Source organism: Rattus norvegicus, chromosome 4 (assembly GCF_021556685.1).
Source record: "Rattus norvegicus strain SHRSP/BbbUtx chromosome 4, alternate assembly SHRSP_T2T, whole genome shotgun sequence".
Lineage (NCBI taxonomy): Eukaryota > Metazoa > Chordata > Mammalia > Rodentia > Muridae > Rattus > Rattus norvegicus.
The window spans coordinates 94599943-94617064 of NC_141537.1; the positions used below are offsets into that span (position 1 = coordinate 94599943).

The 17122-nt window shown below is 37.2% G+C and overlaps 1 protein-coding gene across 2 annotated transcripts in view; it reads left to right on the forward strand.

Annotated features, from left to right (window-relative positions):
• Grid2 (glutamate ionotropic receptor delta type subunit 2) overlaps positions 1-17122 on the forward strand; it is a 1491717-nt gene that overhangs the window by 1195056 nt on the left and 279539 nt on the right. For both annotated transcript variants that reach the window (XM_087659390.1, NM_024379.2), the window contains 1 exon segment: positions 5516-5654. In XM_087659390.1, the coding sequence (XP_087515516.1) occupies positions 5516-5654 (139 nt within the window).

Genomic DNA, 17122 nt, shown 5'->3' on the forward strand with positions numbered 1-17122 from the left:
GTACCAAGTGGTGAGGCCATTGCTATGCGAAATCTAACAAACCATGTACTTGGCCTTTTGAATGGTTTCACAGCAGGAATATCAAAATGTTTAAAATTTTGTTTTAGAAAGTCCTCATCACAATGGAAGCAGAGCTTAATAGGCCAGTCCAGTGGAAACTTAGAAGACAAGAATATTGAGAGAAATAGAGACTGTGAGGACAGAGATCATAAGGCTTCATAAGGTAACAATGGTTTCATTAGGAAGTAGGTTATAGCCCTTCATGTGATATTTAACCAGAAATCTGGCTTCATTTTGTCTATGATCTGAAAATATAAGGCAAATATAAATTAAAGATAATGGACTAATGTGTTTGGTAGAGGTAGGATATATGAACAAGTTTACAGTTTTAGATGAGGACTGTGCAATAACAAAGCAACTATAATTGTTAAAGACATTAACAATATGATACAAGTCTTATCCAAGCAGGACAGGCTCCAACAATACAGAAGTCCTGGTAGATGCCAAATGAATCATGTTCCTAGTTTTATAGACATGAAAAATGCAAGATTGGGGGGTATCGTTGAGTCTTGTAAGCAATTTCAGAGAACAGCTGATACCAGAGAATCAATATATGGCAGCGTCAGAATCTCTGCCAAAATCTCATAGGTGATACTGTGAGGTGAAGTTTGCTTGAAAGAGAGACGTCAGATATTGGAGATGCTTTGATTATAGAACGTTTGTCAAGGTTAGCTCTGGGCATGTAATGGAGCCAACACACGAAAAGGTTTGGTATGTTGCAGATAGTCATACTGGAGGCCTAAAGCTATCTAAATCCTTTGGAATATAGCCAATTTAACTTAAATCTCAGATGCCAGACATGGAGTGACAGAGTTTGAAGTTTTCACTGGTGGATTTTGATCTTGCTTTTGCCTGATCATTCATTGATAGTCCCTGGTTCTTCTGTTTTGGAATAGGAAGGTTTACTCTAGACATTGTATTTGGATAAAATCTCTATTTTAATTGTATAGATATTCACAGTTAAGAGATTTAAAACATTTAAACTATTAAAATAATTCAAGTCTGTGGTAAGTATAGTTGAGCTGAAACATTTACATTATATCATGGTCATAAGTCAATCAACATAAGAGGTGGAAGGTTATAACATGAAAGTGATGTTTTGGTGTGTCAGTTTAATAATGGGTAGAGTTGGTTACTATTAATCGTCAACCTGACAGAATCTATAATCACTTGAACGACAATAGGTGCTTATCTATACTGCATTAAGAGAGGTGGGAAGACTCTGTTACTGTGCTTTAGTGCCATTCCGTGTCTGAGATGTTTGCTTGAATAAATAAAGTGAGCTGAGCAGCAACATGTATTCATCACTCTCTGCTTCCTGATTGTGGATTCATTGATATGATCTCCTTCAATTTCCTACAGCCTTAACTTTCCATCTTGGCGAATTGTATCATTGAACCATAAGTCAATTTTTGTTCTTATTTTTTGTTCTGCTTTTGCCAGAGTATTTTATCACAACAGTGTGAAAAGAAATTAAGAATTGCAGGTTGTTATGACACATTTAGTCCAACATTATCCAAACAAGAAGACAAGATTTCTGTTGTTATTATTATCCCATTTCTAAGTGAATATGTCAAAAGTATTTGGATTATACAAGAATATCTGAGCTACTAAGGGTTTCAAATTATATGCCACAAAACCAGAAACTCAGCAATTGATTTTCCATGGTTGAAAGGATAAGGTCTTTATGGAGACAAACCTGCAATTAGCCTTTTCAATAATACAGTTATTTTTCTACCTTTTTGCATATATCATTCAGACTTGGCCACACTTTACTCTTAGATTTCAATTTTCTGTTTTGCTCAAAAATGAATATTAACTGAATTTAAAACTGAATATTCTTTAGCTCTCATCTTTTAAAAGCCACGTGAAAATGCTTGTTGCTTCCAAAAAATATCTAAAATGCATCATAACTGAGAAAATGTTTTCTGTATATGAAAAATTAGCCTGAACTGAAAGTTCAGAAAACAGCTGAAGGATGTACTTACTCTATATTTAATATGCAGAAAAATTACATATAAGAACTAATGGTCAGATTTAAACAGCCTGGTATAAGTAATTAAATGTTGTTAATATACTCATATATTATAGACCTAACAAGAAGGAATATTGTTCCTCAAATTTACTCGCTCTGTGAATATAAGTCTAAATTCTTTTGCAAAGTCTATTAACATTTAATGTATTAAGTTGAGATGTGTAATATAACAAAATACTCAGGCTCAGAGATGTGAAGGGTTGAAAACAAAGATCAAGGTATAAACAGATTTCATTTCTCCAACAACATAACTGCTTTACTGTAGCTTCTTTCTGCTGTGTCCACTGCATAAACACACCCTCTGTGTTCTCTCTGTCTCCCAGAATGGCAGCCATATTAACATGATCTTTCATGACCTTGTTTTACTTTGATTCATTGAAGACTGCTTATTTAAATTGGCAAATTAAAAATTAGTGTTTTAACACATGAATTCTGTAAAGACAGAGTTCAGTTGGTAACATAGCATAAACTAATTTTCCATTTGTCTAACCATATAATATAGGACAGGGACTATTCCTTTTCCAGAGACTACTATGAAGAAAGAAACAAACCAATATAAATCATGTGTGTACAATCTTAAAATCATATACATACTAAGCAAATATATATATATATATGGTATATATATATATATATGGTCCACAAATTTGAGAGAGATCAAGGGTGTCATGGAGGACTGGAGGGAGAAATGAGAAAGAGAAATTTATTTTACTATTTTTAAATTTCAAAAAGTTACAAATATTTAAAATAAAATTTAAAACTAAAGCCAAAAATGTTTATATGTTGCTGCATAAAAACATATTAAATTATCAAAGGCAAAGGCCTTAACAGTATGTAACTGTAGGAAATTATATTAATAAAACACTGACAAAAGATACTTTTGAAGAGACATTTTTTAAAAATAAATTTTTAAAATTCTTAAATAGAAAAACACTTGTAAATTGAAAACAAAAGAATTCTGGCCATAAATATTTTAAATTCAAATCTTTGCATTAGACATAAATGTAACTTTTATTTTATTTATTTTTTTCTTTGTTTGTCACTTTGTGGGTTCTTCATGGTTCTTCTTCTAACTGTCTCATAACCATGTCTTCTCTGGCTCAACTCAGCTTCTCCTGCCTCAACTGTCACCAACTGTCTTCTCTTCTCACTCTGCTGTCTGACCAACTCTTTCATGCCCTAAATCCTATGTTTTGCTACCCATGAATTCTACTCCCAGCTCTCAGCCTCTGCTGACTTTTTATATCCTCTACTGTTTGCAAATTTTCATGAGAAAACTGACACAGAAGGGCAAAGGGTCCTTTAATGATCCAGGCACACAGAATATTTTATGCTACAAATAAATTTGACAGTATGTTTTACAAATTGATTCAAAATAAGGTCAGATAAGTGAATAAGATTCTTCCATATAACATCTGATATGTTTTGACAAAGATTACAAATTTGTCTCAGAGTAATGAGAAGCTGCTGGGTGATTTGATCTGGGCACATCATGTGGGAGGTTTGATCTGGGCACATCATGACCTGACTTTCGTGGCCTAGAGTCCCATGGTGGAGCACTGACAGGGGTCAGAATACAGGCATGTTAAATATACGTTTTATAGGCTGTTTGGTGGCAAAATCAAAAGCTGCTGGTTTAGATCTTAATATCAGCATTAGAAATAGTGAGATAAAATAGGTTTCAAATATTGATTTAAACATAAAGGTGTCAGGATTTGTTACATATAGAGAGATGAAACGTTTAAGGTTTTGTTCTAAGAAATGACATAATAGAAATGTTCCAGTTACTGGAATAATGTGAACTAGGTAGTTATGGAGGTAATTTGGACTTTAAATCAAATATTTTAAGTGAATTGAATTTAAGATCCCTATTAGATTCTGGGCAGAAGGAAGACATATAGGCTTTTGTCAATAGTTCTCCACAGAGAAGGACCAAACTATAAGTTTGAATATTATCCATGTGAAGTGTTGTTATATTTCCCATGAAGACATTAAGAAATATTTATTCGCTTCAAGAGACCAAAGAAAGGATTTCATCTAAATCTGCCTTAGAAAACCAATGAGTCTGTTGAATGTACTTACAGGAATATGAGTTTCAGATTATTTGTGTAAGCATAGCATGGGTGATTCAATAGTTATCAAAAAAGTGACTAGCAACGTTGAAAAGCTGCACCATTAAAGATGCTACAATCCTAGTCAATGTTCCCTTCCCATATTCTCCAAGACATCTCAAAGATCTTGTGCAGCTTATATGAAGTATTTGTGGGTAGAATCTCAGAAGGAGAATCTAGTGATCCCCACATATCTACCTAGAGAATATTAACAGTCCTATTTTCATTGTCAAAAGCTTTCTAACCATTGCATTATTTTGATTTCACCATTTACTTAGTTAGATCTCTATTACTATGATGAAATATTAGGACAAACACTATCCACACTATGGTACATCACAAAATGATTCTGTAACAGGAGCTCAAACATGGCAGGAACCTGAAGGCAGGGGCTGATGCAAGGGAAATGGAGGGTTGCTCTTATTGGCTTGTTCTCCATGGCTTTCTTAGCCTGCTTTCTTATAGAACTCAGGACCACCAGCCTAGGTATGACATCATCCACAATGGGTTGGGCATTCGATGATCAACCACTAAGAAAATGTCCTATCTTATGGAGGCATTTTCTCAATTGAGGTTCTCTCTTTTTTGGTGATTCTGGTTTGTGTCAATCTGAAATAAAACAAGGCACCATTGGCCATGGTTGAAATAGCAGTCTACTTTCTGCAAGCTGATGATCATTCCATGACCAGAAATAATGTTAGTTCATCAAATGTAGATAATAGTCAAAGTCTTGGTAAGGTTGCATAGGACAAAAAAATGTATACAGAATTTAAGCTTTTGGGAGACTTCGACAAGGACATACATATGTATACATAATGAGAAGCATGATTTTCAACAATGTTCTTATGAATGTCCAGTTAAGATAGGTACAGAAGAATCAAATACAATAATACTGAAGTAAATAGTTGTGATACCAAGATTTTCAACAGCCTACACTCCCAAAGAACTTAAGTAAAGATCCAATATTTCATTGAAAATATAAAAAGTATATTAAATATATGTATAGCAGTATTAATAGCTTGTAACTAGTGAATAACAGCCCTTGGAAGCAAATATGTATATATTAATTATAGAATTACATAAGAAAGAATTATAATTTCAACACATTTAGTATAATGTTTATCATACTTCTTTTAAACAACATCTCACATAATTTCATAGAAGAGCATCAAAAACAAAGTATTAAAATACAGAGGTCGCCACAGTTGTCAAGGGAAATGCTTCTTGTTGCCCTTTTTAGAATTGAATGTGTAGGACTACAGTTTCTTAAAACGTATTGATGATGTTGTCATTTCTCCTCTTTCCACAGGTGGGGAAGTACCATACACAACTTTGGCAACCCGAATGATGATGGGGGCTTGGTGGTTATTTGCTCTGATTGTCATCTCATCTTATACAGCAAATCTTGCCGCTTTCCTCACTATCACCCGCATTGAGAGCTCCATCCAGTAAGTAGGCATAGATTCCAGGTGTCAACAAACATGACAATTGCTGGGCATGCCACAAGGAAAGCCCTCTGTTCATCCATGTGCACAACCTGATAATAAATTGTCACTCTGTTTTTAATGAAAGGCTTAATTCTATGATTATTCAGATATCAATCCTAAATAATTTATTTTATAAATTGTTGATTATAACTTAAATATTGGTTTCTGTATTTTTGTAGAAAGGTAATACATCATCAAAAATTTAACCTTCACAGAGAATAGCTATATCAGGGCAGGAGAAATTATACAAAACCATCCTTAACTCCAGTTTGCAGTGATCTCATATCATCTATTGGACTCTAACACCATTGCACATGCATAGTGTACAGAAATACATGGATGCATATGCATAAAAATAAATAAATCTTTTAAAAGTATACTATGTCAGAGAAAAACTATGAGAAAACAAAGTATAAATAATTTTATAAAATAAAATGTCTGTTTTATACATTTGTACAATCAGAGTAAATGGTAAAAAGGTTAAATTTCCTCTGTAGGTGAGGGTGTAGTGGATAAGGGGATGCTGAAAGATAAGAACAGAGAGGGGAAGAAAGGGTAACAGGTAACAGACAAAAACTCCACTCTAGTGATCACATTCTGCTTGTCTGCCTTAATACCCACATGGTCATCGCTGTTCTTTTTCCAGCATCAGTAACAATGATGAATGGGAAGTGGCTTTTAACCATACACACTCACTTTCAGAAGTCTGCGCTTCAGATCATAAGAGCTTTTCCCACGAGACCTATAAACCTGAGGCATTTTTTGCCTTCGTGGTTTCATACGACAGGACCTGCAGCAGCATCATACAGTTTCTCCCCTAAATGGGCATCGTGTTTTACACAGTGTATGAAGAGACATTCCCCTGAAATTGTCTTATTTAACCCCAAACAAAATTATCTTAATTAAAGGTTAACACTCATGGCTCAAAAGTGGTCAATACAAAATGAGAACAACTAGAAATGTAGAAGAATTTCTAAGAGTATAATTTCCCTTAAAGAAAAACACAAAACTTCTTGCCTCTAAGAAATATGTAAATGAACTTTGTCAGTGACCAGAAAGCCATTATAACAAAATGCCAAATCAAGAGTTAATTATTTATAAAGACATACATTGTTTTTCTTCAATCTACAATCTGAAATTGAAGCCCCTAAAAGTCAGCTAGCGATACTCACAGGCATTCAATTCCTTTATCCATTTATGAAGATGATACTTCTAATTTCTCTCATCAAACCACGCTCCTCGAATTGTTTTATAATTGTTGCTTTAGTACAGAGCCTTTGTATCTTCCAAATCTGTACCGCTTATAGCCAGTACTGAGTAATATGAATCATAAATGATGCTGAGTAAAATCCGGGAGATTGAATGATAATGAAAACTATTGTAATAGCCTGGGAAGAAAATTGATGAAATTAGTAACACCATAAAAATAATAACTATCATTTAATGATTAGTTACCAGATCCCAGGACCTGTGCTATTACATGCACACTGGGTCATTTAATGCTCATCATCACCATCTAAAATCTATCCTATTCATGGCACTTTTTACAAATGAAAAAAACTGAAGATGAGAATCTAAGGAAATTTCACCTTCACAAAGTAAGTTGTAGAGTAAAGAGCAGACCCTCATGGTACCCAACCCTGAGCCTCTCTTCCATGGCATTGCAACAGTTCTCATTTTCTGCTCTCAAACCTTCGTGTGCCATCTGTGTTTAGAGAAGGAAATTTCAGCATTAAGGATAAAGACTTATCAGTTACTAAGAATTAAGGGCAAAGGATTGACTTTGTAGAATATTGTACAAACCCTCAATTGGTCTGAAGCATTAGCAATAATGTTTGTGCCTACATGTTAACATGAGTTATTTGCATCTATGGTTACTGTATGCCATTCTGAGCAAGATATTTTGGCATATCTGATCAAAGAAAAATTGAGCATGCAAATTGTGACAACCTGATCTGCATATGCATTATATATAAATTCCTATAATTAGATTAGCTAACACATCTATTACTGCCCATAATATTTATTAAATATCCCCTAAGGGTTCATTTTGTAAACCTCTTTGTGCCTTTGGATAAGCATCTCCTTCCTTCCACCATTCCACAGATCTTTCACCACTGACCTGGTCTTTGTTTCCATGTATTTGACTTTGTACTACAGCAATTGTGTTTCTGCGTTTGGCTCATTTCATTAGCTAGTGATATCTCGGCTGATCAATGCCCTAGCAAATAGGAAATGGAAAAATTGCTTTTCAGAGCAAAGTAGAGTCTTAACCTTATTAAAATATATTTTTGCACCATTTCTTCCTTTCCTTCTTCTCTCCTAACCTTCTCAGGTACTCTCTTGCTGGCGTGTGTGTGTGTGTGTGTGTGTGTGTGTGTGTGTGTGTGTGCATGCATGTGTATGTGAGTGTGTATTCATAAGTATGTAATATAACCCACTCAGTCTGTATAATGTTACAGTATGTATAATTTGGGGGTAACCATTTGGCACTGAATAACCAACTGGTATGCTCATTCCTAGAGAAGACTTTCTTCTGCTCTCAGAAGTTTCAGGCTCCACCCACCTTGTCCATGTTTATATGTTTATTGCTGTTGTCCTTCTTCAGGTTAATTTAGGTAGCCATGTTGGTGTTACTTCATGAGCACACAGTTCTAAAAATACACTCTCTATAGTAATTCACAACTGAATTGGCTCACTTAGATATGCTTAAACTTTTGTTTATATTTAGTCTTTACCTATTTTAAATAAATGAACATAAATGAATGGTCTCATAAATACAACAGTAATCATAATAGTAAAATTATTATGGCTAACACTTACTGAGGACTTATGATGATCCAGGGATCAAGTATTTTGCAGTTAGTATCTCATATATTCCTCAAAGTACCTGTCACAACATATTACCATTATTTCCATTTTGTAAATGAAGAAACTGAACTTTAGACGATAAATGCTCAGGATCACTCAGATAGCACTGATGTTAGTTGTCTAACCTTTGTCAACTGATTACCAAACCACAGTCTTGACACTGCAGTTAGTTTCTTATCCAGTGCTGGTTCCCCAGTTTGCTTGAGCCACTGTTTTGCTGAGGGTGATAGGATCATGATATATGTGTGCATCTCTGTGTTTAGTTGTTCTGAGGTTCCCAGCACCAATTCCTCTTTAGACTACTATAATGGTGGAGGTAGATACCACTTCCAAATCTGTATTCCCCGAAGGTTCCTTCAAAAGTAAAATTTAGTAGGAGAAAATGTAATTTTGCATGATGTTTCCCTCAAGTGCAGTACTACACTCCAAAGTAACTGAGCATTCATTTCCTTTAAATTATTCCTTTCTACTGCCAACAGCCGTTATGAAAACTCTTCCGTGGGTGTAATAAATTTCTACTTCCTAATGCTATCACCAGAGTAATTTGGGAAAGAATCAAAATCAAATAACTTAGTCTGATTCTCTCCCCAAAGTTATAGAGAACTTCAGACTTCATGTCTTACCTTTGTTGGTAAACACAGATGCCAGTAACTCTGCTTCGGTACAAAGTTCCATCTGTAAGTAATCAGTTTCCTGAGAAGTTCCCACTCTATTTTCTCCTAGAAAATATACTTTCCACAGCCATCTTAAGCTCTTGTATTCATAAAATTAGCTTCTCACTGAATTAAACATTGAGTGTTAACACTTCTCATTCAGCCCAAATTTGCTATGCCATTGGCCAACATAGACTATGTATATCTTCATTCTCTCAAACCAGACTCTTCTCCAGACAGAAATGGAAGAAGGAAATAGAGTAATGCCACTCAGACAGAAAAATACAGGTCCTCTTAAACAGATATTAGAAACGATCTAAATTGGGAGGAATGGATTTTTCTTGTAAAAGGTAACCCATTGCTTACCCTTCAATGACAGGACATGATAGGTTGACAAATGCGATGACTAGTTCAGATTCCAAGGGAGAAAATCTTAGTGACCTTTTCCGTTTTAATTGTGGTTGTTGTTTGTTTGTTTATTTACTTAAAATATGCAATGTCAGTTGAGGCTGTGGATGGCTTAGTGATTAAGAGTACCTGTTGCTCTTGCAGAAGAACCAGGGTCAATTCCTAGCACCGCATGCTGAATCACAACCATCCACAGCTCAAGGTCCAGGGGATTTGATACTCTTTTCTGATATCCATGGTTACAAGACACACACGCTATGCACATATACAAGACAAATCACTCACATGCATAAAAATTTTGAGAGTAGGATGCTTGATTTTCTATTGGTAGCCAGGGGAAAATGGCAATGGTGAAAGGTAAGGGCTGAGACTGTAACTCAGAAGTTCACCTGGTTGACCTGACCCAGATCTTGAGTTCAGTCCCCAGTAACATGTACAGAGCCACACTCAACCAGATTATACCAGCATCATATCTGCCCTTATGTTATTATACTTTTCCAGAAGCTATTTATCATTTAACATCAAAATAAACAGAGTTCCAGGAAGGCATGATTGTTCAGCTCTACACTTTTGTAACTGTACAGTATGATTAATTTTTGTGACCACACTTGATTAATTTTATTCTGTAGAACTGTAAGTAATCTTGGTCTCTACTCAAAGGCATCTTATAAGTTCACATTTGGTACATTGGCTATCACAATCCTTGATGTTTAACCAAACAAAATACTGAGTTATTGATTCCCTTGAATCAAATAAACTGAGATAATAGTTCTTTCCAGGACCTATAAAAACAAGCTATGTTACAAGAAGAGATCTGATCATGTCAATGATAAAACTTGTACAACCTCATTAGTGTGACTATATAAAGGGAAAACTTTACATTGTAATGGTCTACATGCCATTTATCACAGGCAAAGAATTGTCTAGCTACCACTATAATCAAAATGCACCACTATGCCATCCACACAAAGCTTTTCCTCCTCCTTAATTTGCCTAGTCACATCCTCCTTCCTCTTATCCACATTCAAGGAAATCTGTGATATATTTGCTGATATGTATTGTTTCTGTCACAAATGCCACTGCCAATCGTGTGGCCCACTTTTCAAGGTAATTGTCACTGGGCCTTGTCACTTGATACTCTAATCCTATCCAAAACCAAAAGGTGTGGGGGGTACCATTTCAGCCAAGCCCAACTATAATTTAAGCATAAATATAAATTAAAGGAATGACTCACTTGATGGTTTCACTTTAGTGCGTAACTACAGCATCCAATGAAGCTGCTGTCAGTGACTGGCAATAACTGTGAGTCAGATTGTTAGACAAGTATTTTTTATAAGTCATCTTTATTTTCTCTTGTCATAATCAATATCTCACAGAGCACTTCTATGTAGATTCCCCCATATCCAAGAATAGATTTTAGTGTCTTTCTGTTTCAAACCTCTTACACCTGCCTACCACCACCACACTGTGAACTCTATCTGGCCTTGTATTGGCATATTGCTCTATTGTTTTATCTTTTTAATTAAAATGCATTTCCTCAAGGGCTGCTTTTAATCACTGTTGTATCAACCTGGGAAGGATCTTATGTAGTACCTAATTAAATACTGAGAGCATAGTTGTTACAAATAATATTCAGCCAATAAATAACCAGAAAAGGAATTCTTGAATTTAGCTTGAGACTGCTGAAGTCTACAATGTGCATATCAACCACATAAAACACAAAAGAAACAAAGAAGTCACTCCTTCATGCTGTATTTTATATAAGACCAAAGTCCTCAAATGATACACTCCCTTGCTTTACACAGTATCTCACCTACTCTCCCTTCAATTGTTCCATAGAAGCCTATTTCAGAGCTCTCAGTAGGGAATTGCACACTTTATTAGGAACAGCCTCTGTCAGGATGGTTGAGGGAAGCTGGGCTTGATTCATTCTGCTTCTATGTTTCATCTCCGCAGAATTGTGGAGGCTTAGCTCCAGAACTCGTGGGCACTGCAGACACAGGAAGGCATTCATCTCCCAACTCTGTATTGTTCAGAGTTGAGATGGCTTAGTTATCTTGGCACATAAGTACTACAGTGATGGATGTTTTATGAGCATGGAGCTATCTGGGTGCCCTAGACAGAATTTTATCTTCTAAAAAAGGAAGCAAAACCCGAGGATGTATGTGTTGGTCTTTCAAATGCATCCTTCACTGGGTACTTAATTAAATGCTGTCTCCCATTTTATTTGTCACTCCCAGGAGACCCAATGAGCCCTTGCAGTCTCTAATATGATAAATCAATCTCCCCCCTCTCCCCTCCCTCCCACCCTCCCTCTATTCCTCTCTCAGACTTCCTCTTCTCTCTCACAATGTTCCTTCTCTCCTTCCAGCTTTGTCTCTCTCCACTAGAAAATTGTTAAATATTCAAGATATGAATTCCTATCTTTTCTAATCTTCTTGATCCTTTCATTTCCTGTGAGAATTCTGATAAAACATCTCCTCCCACAAGTTTATACACTTAGTCAAAACCCTGTGCTGGGCAGTTTACCAGAGCACCACTCTATAAATAGATGGCATTTGAAGAGGGGACATACTTTTGGGAAACTAGTATGGGAAGAACAGAGATAGAAATGATCAATATTAATGGGACTATAAGTCAGGGGTGGAGCACTAGCCTAGCATATGGTGGGTGCTACACTAATTCATGGGTTCAATAACTCAAAGAAAAAAGTCAGACCCTAAAGTAGCTGATAGAAGATTAGCTGAGACATGGGATTATGGAAATCAAGTCTCAATCACCAGAGTCAGCAATATTCAGAAAGGATGTGTACCTGTTCCATGCTGGGGAAAACAGCAGCCTCTACTCTCCTGAACAAGTTTCTTTGCTTTTATACTTCCTGTATGTACTATCCAATTTCAGTTTAGAGAATCAGTTAGGTCTATCCTCTTCCTGTTTTTTGTTTTGTTTTGTTCTTGTTTTAGGTTTGTCAGTGAAAACAAGTTGGTGTGAATTTGTGGATCTCCCTCCCTTAGCCACAAGTTGGGGGGAGGGGGGTTAAGAGGTTAAGATATCAATCTAATACCGTTTTCTTTCCTTTTTTAAGTAAAATAGCTTTATTGATTCCCCATCTCTGTATTGTTTTCCCAGACTATTTACTTTCTCTCTTCTAATTTTTACTGTTTCTCTAAAACTAAATACTAGATTATTTCTACTTATTTACTTTCTATTCCCGTATTCACTATATAATATCTTAGTACACATCATATATGCATGCTCCTTTATTCTGAAAATTATTAACGTTGAAAAAATATTTTTTAAAAAATTGACTATGAAATATATCTTGAGAGGAAAACACCAAACGCCATCTGGAACCCTGGTGCACGGAGGCTCCCGGAAACAGCGGCGCAGATCTTCCCGATTGCTGCCACAGCGGAGAGGACTTAGGCAGTACCCCACTAGCAAACTTGAGCCTTGGAACCGCAGGTAGGACCAACTTTTCCCCTGCAAGAAACCTGCTTGGTGAACTCAGGACACACAGAGGCAAAATTCCTCTAGGACCGGGCACTTCCTGTGTTTACCGGAAGTCCAACACCCGCGGATCCCGGCCCACAGCAGCTCTCTGCTCCCAAACCCCGTGGGAGAGAGACCTCACCGCCTGATCAGGTGGGCACTCCTGAGGCTGCAGAGCGGAGGAGACCACCAACACTGCCCACCCCTGCCCACATCCCTGGCCCAAGAGGAAACTGTATAAGGCCTCTGGGTTCCCGTAGGGGAGGGCCCAGGAGCGGCAGGACCCCTGCGCCTGAGACACCGCCGGAACCTGAAGGAAACAGACCGGATAAACAGTTCTCTGCACCCAAATCCCGTGGGAGGGAGAGCTAAACCTTCAGAGAGGCAGACACGCCTGGGAAACCAGAAGAGACTGCACTCTGTGCACATCCAGACGCCAGAGGAAAACACCAAACGTCATCTGGAACCCTGGTGCATGGAGGCTCCCGGAAAGAGCGGCGCAGATCTTCCCGGTTGCTGCCACCTCGGAGAGGACTTAGGCAGTACCCCACGAGCAAACCTGAGCCTTGGAACCACAGGTAGGACCAACTTTTCCCCTGCAAGAAACCTGACTGGTGAACTCAAGACACAGGCCCACAGGAACAGCTGAAGACCTGTAGAGAGGAAAAACTACACGCCCGAAAGCAGAACACTCTGTCCCCATAACTGGCTGAAAGAAAACAGGAAAACAGGTCTACAGCACTCCTGACACACAGGCTTATAGGACAGTCTAGCCACGGTCAGAAATAGCAGAACAAAGTAACACTAGAGATAATCTGATGGTGAGAGGCAAGCGCAGGAACCCAAGCAACAGAAAGCAAGACTACATGGCATCATCGGAGCCCAATTCTCCCACCAAAGCAAACACGGAATATCCAAACACACCAGAAAAGCAAGATCTAGTTTCAAAATCATATTTGATCATGATGCTAGAGGACTTCAAGAAAGACATAAAGAACTCCCTTAGAGAACAAGTAGAAGCCTACAGAGAGGAATCGCAAAAATCCCTGAAAGAATTCCAGGAAAACACAATCAAACAGTTGAAGGAATTAAAAATGGAAATAGAAGCAATCAAGAAAGAACACATGGAAACAACCCTGGACATAGAAAATCAAAAGAAAAGACAAGGAGCTGTAGATACAAGCTTCACCAACACAATACAAGAGATGGAAGAGAGAATCTCGGGAGCAGAAGATTCCATAGAAATTATTGACTCAACTGTCAAAGATAATGTAAAGCACAAAAAGCTACTGGTCCAAAACATACAGGAAGTCCAGGACTCAATGAGAAGATCAAACCTAAGGATAATAGGTATAGAGGAGAGTGAAGACTCCCAGCTCAAAGGACCAGTAAATATCTTGAACAAAATCATAGAAGAAAACTTCCCTAACCTAAAAGAAGAGATACCCATAGGCATACAAGAAGCCTACAGAACTCCAAATAGATTGGACCAGAAAAGAAACACCTCCCGTCACACAATTGTCAAAACACCAAACGCACAAAATAAAGAAAGAATATTAAAAGCAGTAAGGGAAAAAGGTCAAGTAACATATAAAGGCAGACCTATCAGAATCACACCAGACTTCTCGCCAGAAACTATGAAGGCCAGAAGATCCTGGACAGATGTCATACAGACCCTAAGAGAACACAAATGCCAGCCCAGGTTACTGTATCCTGCAAAACTCTCAATTAACATAGATGGAGAAACCAAGATATTCCATGACAAAACCAAATTTACACAATATCTTTCTACAAATCCAGCACTACAAAGGATAATAAAGGGTAAAGCCCAACATAAGGAGGTAAGCTATACCCTAGAAGAAGCAAGAAACTAATCATCTTGGCAACAAAACAAAGAGAAGAAAAGCACACAAACATAACCTCACATCCAAATATGAATAGAACAGGAAGCAATAATCACTATTCCTTAATATCTCTCAACATCAATGGCCTCAACTCCCCAATAAAAAGACATAGATTAACAAACTGGATACGCAATGAGGACCCTGCATTCTCCTGCCTACAGGAAACACACCTCAGAGACAAAGACAGACACTACCTCAGAGTGAAAGGCTGGAAAACAACTTTCCAAGCAAAGGGTCAGAAGAAGCAAGCTGGAGTAGCCATTCTAATATCAAATAAAATCAATTTTCAATTAAAAGTCATCAAAAAAGATAAGGAAGGACACTTCATATTCATCAAAGGAAAAATCCACCAAGATGAACTCTCAATCCTCATCTTCGGTTGGTTTATATACAAGTGTGCAATTTCTAGGCTTGAAAGTAAAATGATGCTATCTGGTGCTGGATAGAGGAGCCTTATTTTTTATTATGGCAGCTTGCTATTTTTGTAACATGGTGATTTGGTTGAACACAATAAAGTACAGTAGTAACTGATCTCCCCTTCTTCCTGGATGAGTGAGGAGATGATTAAATGTTGATGTCAGCATCCTTGAGCATATTCAGATGAGCTTCTGCTTCTGTTGAAAAGGATGCTGTGTTTGATTGTGGTCCGAAGCTTTGAAGCACTACTTGGCATCTCCTTCCTTGGAGGTCTCACTGTTTAAACATAACAGATTTGATAGCTTGTTGGTAAGGTAAGGTCCAGCTTGTCTCCACTAGGTCATCTTCATGTGAATCCAGTGGTTATACGGTTTTGTTCTAGGGATATTTCTTTTTTTTAATAACGGTTTTAGCTGACATTCATGGAGAGAATGAATCCTTAGAACTGTGCCACTAGTGAAAGGAAATCCTGTCTAGAGTATGTTTCTTTACAAAGCTGTGTCACACCATCCTTTGGGCCCTCTGCTGGAAAAGTAGAATCAAGTCTCAAATAATGCCTTTTAAATTGTATCCTCTAGTATTATAGATGTAGGACAGTACTGTATCATACCTCTGTGGATGTAAAATAGCTTGTACCTGCTTTATGATACGTAGTAGTGACCGTGCTTTATCAGAGCTGTTTTTAATGATGTTGCTCAGAATGTTTTCTTTCCAAATGATGATTGAGAAGCTAATTTAAAAAAAAATGGTGCCAGGTACCACAAGAGTAACAGAACTGTGCTGTTTTCTCGGGTTTTGTTTTTTTACTTTTTTTTTTTAATGGAGTATGCTGGATGTCTCTACAGTTTGGTTCAGATGACTGCAGAACCTGGAAAAGCTGTTGCTGCTGTTGATGCATAACACACTGCTATTATTGGTCTTTTTATATAAATATAAATATAAATATATATATACAGATATATAATTTGAATTTTTTGAAACTTTAGCTGTGCTGTCAACTTTGGAAAAAAGTATCCCCGTTTACTGTGTTGAGTTGGCACTGTACAGAAATTAACAGCCATATTGGTCTAGAAATGTTGAACTTAAGTTTTTTCCATTTGTACAGGGGTAACACACTGTATTAAATATGTAAGGTCTTAAAAAAAACTACCCCTTTTTCAGAAATTTAGAGCACACTGGAAGTTCCCTGATGTAGGGAATGATATTTATGCAAATCTACAACTAAGACTGACTCTGATAGTAAAAAGGAAGTTATTTTCCTCCAAGAGAAAGAAAGAAGGAACGGTGTTAACCACTATCCTATGGCTGTGACAAAAACCCACAAATGTATTCTGTGTGTGCATGTGATAGATTTGAACTCACTCTTTCAGGAATTTTAATGGAGTCCTGGGTTCTATCACTTCAGGGACTGTGTTGAGGCTGGGCTTCTTAGAGGAAGCATGGGAAGAGGAAAAACAGCTGCCTCATAGGGATCAAGAAGCAGCAAGAGGGTCTAGGCAGGGCAAGACATAACTTTCATTATCAAACTATCAGTGCCCTGTGTCCTCCAGCCAGAAATAGCTTCTCCAGGTGGAGACACTGCCTACAACACTAAGCCTGAAAGGACATTTTCCTCTCAGTTGTAACAATTGAAGTGGCCATTTTTACCAGTTCTTTTCAATATTGTAACAAAAATCATAGCCAG